Source organism: Agrilus planipennis, unplaced genomic scaffold (assembly GCF_000699045.2).
Source record: "Agrilus planipennis isolate EAB-ADULT unplaced genomic scaffold, Apla_2.0 scaffold95, whole genome shotgun sequence".
Classification (NCBI taxonomy): domain Eukaryota; kingdom Metazoa; phylum Arthropoda; class Insecta; order Coleoptera; family Buprestidae; genus Agrilus; species Agrilus planipennis.
This window is the reverse complement of record NW_020438861.1, coordinates 585,887-594,785: the sequence shown is the minus strand read 5'-3', so window position 1 is coordinate 594,785 and position 8,899 is coordinate 585,887. Positions and strand designations below refer to the sequence as shown.

Sequence of the window (8,899 nt, the reverse complement as noted above, 5' to 3'; positions counted from 1 at the left end):
GTGCGAAACATGGACAGTGGGAGCGGCGGAAAAGAAAAGGTTAGAAGCGTTTGAAATGTGGTGTTATAGGCGGATGATGAGGATATCGTGGGTAGAAAAGGTTAGAAATGAAGAGGTATTAGAAAGAAAAGGAGAACAGAGGACTTTGTGGAAGTCAATAAAAAATAGGCGAGATAGGTTGGTAGGACACCTTCTTAGGCATGAAGGTCTAGTCAGACATATTAGAGGCAGAAACAGGCGTTAGGAGGGGTAGAGGTAGACCTAGATTAGATTACTGTTCGCAAATAGTTAAGGATGTGGGTTGTTCTAGTTTTAGGGAAATGCGAAGTTTAGCTCAGGATAGGAAAGAGTGGAGGTACGTGTCTAACCGGTCTTAGGACTGATGACCTTATGATGATGATGATGATGAATACTAATCCTAGCCTAGCAAAGTGACAGTAAAGGGTCGAAGTGTACTACACAAAAGAGCTATAAATCTATCTAAACATGAAACTTACAAATAAACTAAAAATAACGAATATCATAAAAAAAGGTTAAAATTAACGAACAAGAGGCATTATTTACACATACCATAAATTAAAAGGTTAATACTGACAGGGGTTGCCACGCTAATTAAACATTTACAATTTAACAAAACTTTACTTCTAACAATAGATAAACATAAAACTTATTTTATACGGTGAATACCGAACAATTATATTTTTTCTTTATATGTACAATTATATTTATTATTATATATGTTGGGTTCTGAAACCATTTTATTACATAGTTTTTTAATTTAGTTTAGGCTGGGGTTAACTTAGGTTACTTTAGTATCCTTTTTTAAAACTGTGAAGCTATGATTTCCCCATCCAATGTATGTATATACGGATAAGTATGTATTTGTTCTTCTTCAGGATTCTGAACTGCACAACATATTATAATTTCAATGAAATCGGGGAGGTGGGGGCATGATGTGGAGGTTAATCAATATAATTGCCTATAATTTTGTCGGATATTTAGTTTACGACACTGTAATGGCTTCGTAATATATTAAACTTTGTCAATGCTGCCAACTTTCTTTTTTTAAAGGTTAGGTAGTAGCTTAGAGTTTTCGACCATATAATATATTAGACGGGCCTCGATTTTCTAATACAAATGGAATGAAACAAACATTCACCCCCGTTTGTGACGTCAGGGAAGGGCAAAATACATCATATATTTAAATAAAACACTAGAATGTTTCAACAATAAAATAAAAGACAAAACACGATAATTGTTTCGACCTATTTCGTTAAGAGTACAGAAATGCAACTAATAGGTAATTGTCGAATTGTTTTTCATTGTGTTTTATTTAAATATTCAATATGTTTCTTCTTACGTACACCTACGATAGTCTTAATATCCCATGAAACTTCTCAAGTCAATCATCTATGTATATCACTTGATAAAATTAATTATACTCACATAAAAGAGATACGAGTATACAGCAAAACTATATTTTACCCTTCACTGTCGTCATTTACGGTGGCGTATGTTGGCTTCACCAGTCGAAACGAACAGCGTGTCTAGTACATGGTCGAAGTTTGGAGTATATATACATTAGCACTTCAGGTATATATACTTTAAGGGTTTTAGTTAGTTTAAGTTGTCCTGATTTGATACTTGGAAGTGTTGTAATATACGAAGAAATTTCATGGAGGGTATCGTAGACTCTATTTTTACCCATTTTTTAGGGGTTCTGCATTTCTTGAAGATTAGTTGTTTTGAGAATAAAGTTGTCCTCATTTGAAGTGTAGTCAAAGCAACTTTCCCAACTATATTATAATCTTCAAGAGATGAAAAGAATTCATGCTCTTCATCGGGTGTTTATTTATTACCATAAAAAAATTTCTTGGACGGCTACTCATGAGGAGTTTCAAAATTATTAACTGTTATATTGTTATAACTGAGCTGGTAAATTTTGTTATAAATATTTTATTTCAATTCTAAATAATTGTACCTATGGTGTGTAGTTACCGCATCATGATTGATATAAAGAATAATTGTTTATTAAATCTTAGGGAACAAGAAAGAAATCGAGAGAAAGAACGTTATACCGTCAATTTTAGTCCTAGAGCGTTTCTAGAAGAGTTCCCTGATCCTGAGGAGTACTTTCGAAATTTAATTCGTGATAATCCTTTCGTGGTAGTTTTAGAAGAAAACGCTACAGCAGTTAATGAAGAGGATATAAAAGCAATTATCGAAGAAAATTATGCGTTAACTTTTCTCCTTAATCACTATGTTTACCATAAAGAAAGAGACATTAAAAGAATTTTTAATTGCAAAAATAAAAACTTATATTTTACTTGTCAGCGTCTTGACATCGTTCCGAAAGCCCTTAAAAAACCTAGAAAAACGATTCCGGAAGGAGATGTTCCTGACAATATACCTCTACTACAAGAAATTGCATTTTTGAAAAATAAAAAACTGCTATTATCATTGATTAAGAATATCAATGACAAGCATCAACAGAGTAGAAGAGAAGCAATAGAAAATAACTTGCTTCAAACGTGCGAGTGTTGTTTCGATGATGAGCTCATACCGGAGGAATGTTTTTTTTGTAACGATGGGTGTATATTTTGTAAACCTTGTATTAAAAAAGGCGTAGAAACATATATAGGAGACGGAAAGCTACACTTTCCCTGTTTAGGAAATTGTGGAAGTGAATTTGGGCTTTCTACTTTACAGGTAAACAATATTGTATTGGATATTCAAACCAGTAATGTATCTAATTCTTTTAAAAAATATTCTAAGTTCCTATATTTTTCAATTTTTCCTGAGGTTTTGGAAATTTTGAGTTTTGAATGAGAGCAATCTAGCATTCTGAAGTCACTGCTGGAAGCAATTTTTTTAAAATAAAAGAAGTATGCTCAAAATTAAGCTAAATAATTTCAGAAACCCTACATAATAATTATCTACACTCCTTTTTTTTCGAAAAGGTTACCTTTTATTGCTTATTAGATTAATTTTATTTGTGCTTAAACTTTGATAGGTATAGAAGTTTAATTAAAAAAAAGAATGTTAATGAATGTACTGTGCACCATAAAGTTAAAAGAACTTTTTTTTTATTTCCTGATTAGTCACAACTTGAATTTAACTAAAATGTGAAATCTGAACAGAAAAGTTGTACTAGTGGAGAATAGCTTGAAAATAAGGTTATGAAGAATTAAAAATGATTTGGATTTATAAAAGTTCTAGTTAGTTCTAGAGTGTATTTGATTATATGTTCAAATTTTGTCCAATGCATTATTAGTATTTAACTATTGCTTATTTAGATGGTTTTGGATCCGCCAGTCTTTTCGAAAATGTTCCAACGTAGACAACTTGAAGAGATTAAGAAGGCGAATATTGACGGTTTGGAAATGTGCCCATTTTGTGAATTTGCTACAATACCGGCAGAAAATGACAAAACCTTCCGATGTGAAAATCCAGATTGTCTAAAGGAATCTTGTAGAAGTTGTTGGCATGAATCTCATATTCCCTTAGCTTGTAATGAAATAGAGTTTGATGAAGACGTCAGACTGAGGACATTTATTGAGAATAAGATGACTGAAGCACTTTTAAGGTAAAAAAAATAGTCATAATTGTAATAGCGTTAATTGAAATAATCAAAAGTCCTGCTGTATCTGCATACTATATGTATTAATTAAATTGCAAAACTATGGAGAGAATCAGGNGGCGTTTGCATGGTTCGATTTCTATACTTATCTTTAATGATTATTTTTCTTTGACCTATATTATTTTAAAAATGCGATTTGAGTTTCACAGCTTATTTTCGGAATATTCGCAACAATGTTTTTAAGCCTGGTTTAGGAATGTCTACTATAATTAGGGTTGTCACCTTTTTAGGCTTTACATAAAGTATTTATCGACTAAAAGGTTAAAAAAAAAGTACTCAGCATAAAAGTAAAGTATTTTATTTTTTGTTTTTAAACATAATTTTTGTTACATCTAGCAGCCAGTAACAAATTGCTGTCGCTCTTAAATATATTAATAGCCTCTAAACAAGGCAAACAAAGATTTAAATAAACTAAAACTTCATTTTTAATTAGTTTTAATGAAGCTTTATTCCTGTCGTCCCGCCACTTTGCGTTCATAACAGAGAAAATACTCTTTCTGTAAATGCTGAAGTGGCCGGAACGGAAAGCAAAAGTGACATTACCTTGAACAGATTTGGGAAATCAGGTAGTTCCGTAAATATGGCTTGTTATTTTTGCTGTGCAATATTATTTATGTAAAAATACTCTGAATTTCGAATAATCGCTTACAAAATTACGATGTTTACTTAAGGCCTTAAATAAAGTATTTTTGCGTACTTTATGTGTCTTGTAAAATATAACGTACGCACAGTCGAAATAAAGTACAATACTTTATAATAAAGTACGGGTGCCAACCCTAACTATAATTATAGCCGATATGGTAGCGGTTACCGGGCCGTCAAGATCTAAAAATTTCGCTATTTTGAAACAAAAAAAAAAACATTCGAACCCCACGGTTAATAGACTACTTCGTCAACGGTTAATTAGCTGTTATTTATTAGCCTGGTTCTGACTTTCTAGGATTTCCTAACCGATTTTAAAATTTTTGTATTCTAATAAGTTGGCATACAAACGTATTTTCGGGTTTCCCGAATCGCGGTTAATTTTTGGCTTTCACGGCTAATTTACGTCTAATTATTCTACGATTTTTATTTTTGCCTGCTAATTTTGCCATGCCAACTTCAAAGAGATGGCCATATTCCCTAGTGCAAAATTGGCACAAATAATTTTTTTTATTCATCTAATAGCGTTCAAAAGCATCATAGGCTTCTGCAAATTTTGGAAAGTTAAGTTAATTGCTGCACGAAGCTCCTTTACGGCTGGTATCGCGTTTGCTAGGTTTTATTTTGTATGAAACTTCAAAAGAGAAAATTCAGAATTAAAAGATTCGGAGATCGAGGGTCCATCTTACAGGTCCGTAGGCACCAATATATCTTTGAGGAAACTGCGGTATGAAGGTTATAAACAGAAGAATTATCATCAGGAGGCAAGACATGAAAAGATAACCTAATATTGCGCAAAGTGCTCAGTGTAGCTCACTGCGCATCTATGCGTATGTGTACCTCCGTCCGCATGCTGCGTTATTGTTTACGTAATGAAGTCTATGATTATGTTTGTTTCCTAAACTGTCAATAGTTTTCTTGATGTAAACAAATAATGCGATATATGGAAAGGGGTACATACTTGCGCAGTGAGTCAAAGTGAGCACTTACGGCAATTTTACATAGTTACCTTATCACGTGTCCAAGCCCTTGCTGATAACGTTATTTGATGTAAATCATTACCCCTTAGGTCTAAAGTGATACTTCTATCTATAGTTTTCTTGATGGGTCATTCTATTTTTTGCTGTTTCCCTTTAATTTGTAATAATGAAATTGCGACAAGAGTGTTGTATTTTTTTATTAAACTTGACGTACCCCTAAATCACGTATGGATGCAGGATGACTTTTTAACAATTCATTGTCATATTATTATATGTATTATTACTTGAGATGCGAACCGGCAAAACTACTACGGTTAATGTTTCATGTCTTCGTTCTGGTGGTTTGTCTTTTCTCTTTTCTGTGACAGAATTCCTGGCACTGCGGGTACCCGGCCGAACCCTAAAAATGTCCCGGATTCGCCGGGTACCGGTTCCAAATTCCTATTACATACACAGCGTATAAACGAAATATTATTTCCGTCACACCATAAGTATGAAATCTATTAAATTATTGATAGGCATGAATCCATATTTTAAATTTATTTTCAAAATGGAAATGGGTAACCTTTGATAATGTCGTGGGTGCAATACGTCCGATGATGTTTGTGTCTGTTTGCTCGCAACGACTTACGACAATTTTAATAATAGTACCTAATATATTAAAACACTTGGTTTTATTTCACTTTTTATTTTAAAAAGATGAAGCGTGAAAAGAGAAATGTATTCGGCTTTTTTTCATGACACACAATTTACTTCGCAGAAAAGATAGGGCGCTAGGACTATTGCATATAAGATTTTGAATTTCTTTTTGAAGATGTTTTGAAGTTAAAAGTTTTTTTCTTAATAAAATAAATTAGCTGAAGCTAAAGAAGTACCTTTCAATAAGTTATTAAAACAAAATAACACCATATATTTTTTATTTTAGGGATTAAGAGCAACATTTTTTATATAAAACTGACATCAAAAATATAAAATATATCAGAATGACCGAGAGGAATACTGAATATTTTAGTACTTTACGAGAAATGTTCCCTTACACGGATCCCCATGTCATTAAAGTTATTATATCACTTGTTACCGAGAATACAGCAAATTCTACTCAGGAAAATATATATGAAAGACTGATTGATTTACTAATTCAGAGTGGAGGAAGTCCCCATGGAAATTGTTGTACTATATCAGAAAACCAGATAGAGTCTTGGTATTCTAGTTTATTAAAAATATTTCCTGATGTATGCCCCAAATTCCTTAGGAGTTATTTACAAAGTAAATCACATTTAGTCAATTTCGACGAAGTACTAGATGATATTTCTAACAGTAAGTTTTATTACACACTTATCTTTACAATGTTGTGAGAGCACTAATTTTTAGTGACATATCCGAAGAAAAAGCCAGATCCCAAATCTGTTCTAAAAATTTTGAAGGAAACTTTACCCAATGCTGATCCATCTTATTTGGAAAAAGAAGCAAACTTTTTAGCATATCAGTCAGAACAGGAATTAAAAAAATTTGTGAATGAAGCTATAGAAAATGAAAATTATCCAAAAATGGACGAATATAAGAAGTAAGTTAAACATGTTTGATTTTATATAATTTTGTTTATGGTTTATTAAAATTTATACCGGTACAATTAAGTTAATTTGGTAATGATATCAAAATTAACAACCAGCTCTCCGATTTCCTTAAAATTTTAAATATTATGTACTTGAAGATGTTGGACAATAAAGTATATATATATATATATTCTACTACAAGCCCATGCTAAAAATCTAAAGGGTCAAATTACTCACCATAAATTATATATAGAGTTGTAGTACCATACGAGACAACAACTTTAAGCAATATGCCGTTAATTTTGGGCGGCACACCAGAGTATGCAGGTGAACCAATTTTTAAGTTTTGAAGTGGGATATTTTGATAAATTTATTTTGTATNTCTCACCAGTTGCAAGGCGTATCCAAACGGGACACAACACTAAAATTGTCCAAACGGGACACACTAAAATTGTCCAAACGGGACACACTAAACTGATTCTGTTCTAACTGAACACACACTTATGGCTATCCAAACGGGATACCTGGTGGTAATGATCCAAACGGGATACTCACAATGATTTTTTCTCTTTTTTCCTCTTCCAAGACGGCTGCTCTTCCAAACGGGAAGTCCGTACGACGAAGAATTTTCAATTTTCGGCTTCCAAGACGGTATTCTTCCAAACGGGAAATCCGTACGCTGATGCCAATTACACACGTCCAAATTGAATTTTTCTTTGAAAGCTGCTTTCAAAATCCGGCTCGAAGGACCATGTTTGTTCTCTTGAGGAAATTTTTGTGTTGAGTGAAAGATAACTTTCTTGTATCCTCAAGTCGCACGCTAAATTAATGGCGAGCGATCTAGTTATTGCTTTTCGGAATTGAAAACACTTGCTTTTAAATTAACTATTTATTTACATATGTACAAAATGAAACGTGTGTGATTTAAACTTAAAAAACAGATGAAAAAACAGATAAAGGAAATTAAAGTGGCTAATGAATCTATCTTTTTTCGTTCTAGTTCTTGATCTTTATGAATCTCTCTCAAATGAGCCGTTGCAACCCCTTTTATTAGGAATGGTTGACAGAAACCACCCCACTCTGGTCATACACAAAAAAAGGTCGAGCATACAAACAAACAAAACTTTCTCTTAAAACTAGCTCGACGAAAATATATATCTACATGTAAACAAATAATGGCATTAGAAAGCGTGCTTCTTAATTTCTAGCTACCCTAATAAAACAATAAATTTAAATTCAATAATACTAATCCTAGCCTAGCAAAGTGACACTAAAGGGTCGAAGTATACTACACAAAGGAGCTATAAATATATCTAAACATGAAACTTACAAAGAAACTAAAAATAACGAATATCATAAAAAAAGGTTAAAATTAACGAACAAGAGGCATTATTTACACATGCTATAAATTAAAAAGGTTAATACCGACAGGGGTTGCCACGCTCATTAAACATTTACAATTTAACAAAACTTTACTTCTAACAATAGATAAACATAAAACTTAATATTATACGGTGAATACCGAACACTACCTCTAATTAATTAATTATTTTTGGAATGAATCATTTAAATTGTTTGCTAATACATAGTCTCGTGCATTTATTTATTGTTACTCATAATAAATTTACGTGGAAGAAATATTGTTTAATTGGTCACATCAATACCTGCTTATTAACGAAACACGAATAGTTCCCGGAATGCGAGCAAAATTCAAAACATTTACCGCGAGTATCAACAATTTAGGATTTTGTAGTCTTTTACTAACGAAAACCACAAAAATGTTCAAAATTGGACAGTCGTATTTGTTGTCGGTGTGCAATGTTCATATCTACAATTTAATTTCGGTATTGATAAAGGGCGTGTTGCAAAATTAGGTACTCATGTTTGTTTTTCTTTCATCCTGCTAGATAGAGAGAGGGAAGGGGAAGACGTAAATGTTACTACTGAGTAAAGGAATCGGAGTACGGGGGCGTCACCATTGGTATTTTTGTTTATTCTTTATTTCCGAATTGGAAATTTGGTTTTGTTTTGAGCGCTGGTTAATTTTTTTTTATTTAGTATATTTATAACTATAATAAACGTCA

At 32.4% G+C, this 8,899-nt stretch overlaps 1 protein-coding gene across 1 annotated transcript in view; it reads left to right on the top strand.

The window, feature by feature from the left end:
* The first annotated feature begins 6,187 nt into the window (after positions 1-6,187).
* Positions 6,188-8,899, top strand: part of LOC108735902 (E3 ubiquitin-protein ligase RNF216-like) — a 12,968-nt gene continuing 10,256 nt past the window's right edge. Inside the window, exons 1-2 of the mRNA XM_025973588.1 lie at positions 6,188-6,579; positions 6,634-6,827. Coding sequence (XP_025829373.1) covers positions 6,246-6,579; positions 6,634-6,827 — 528 coding nt within the window. The 5' untranslated portion in view covers positions 6,188-6,245. The remainder of the gene's footprint in view (positions 6,580-6,633; positions 6,828-8,899) is intronic.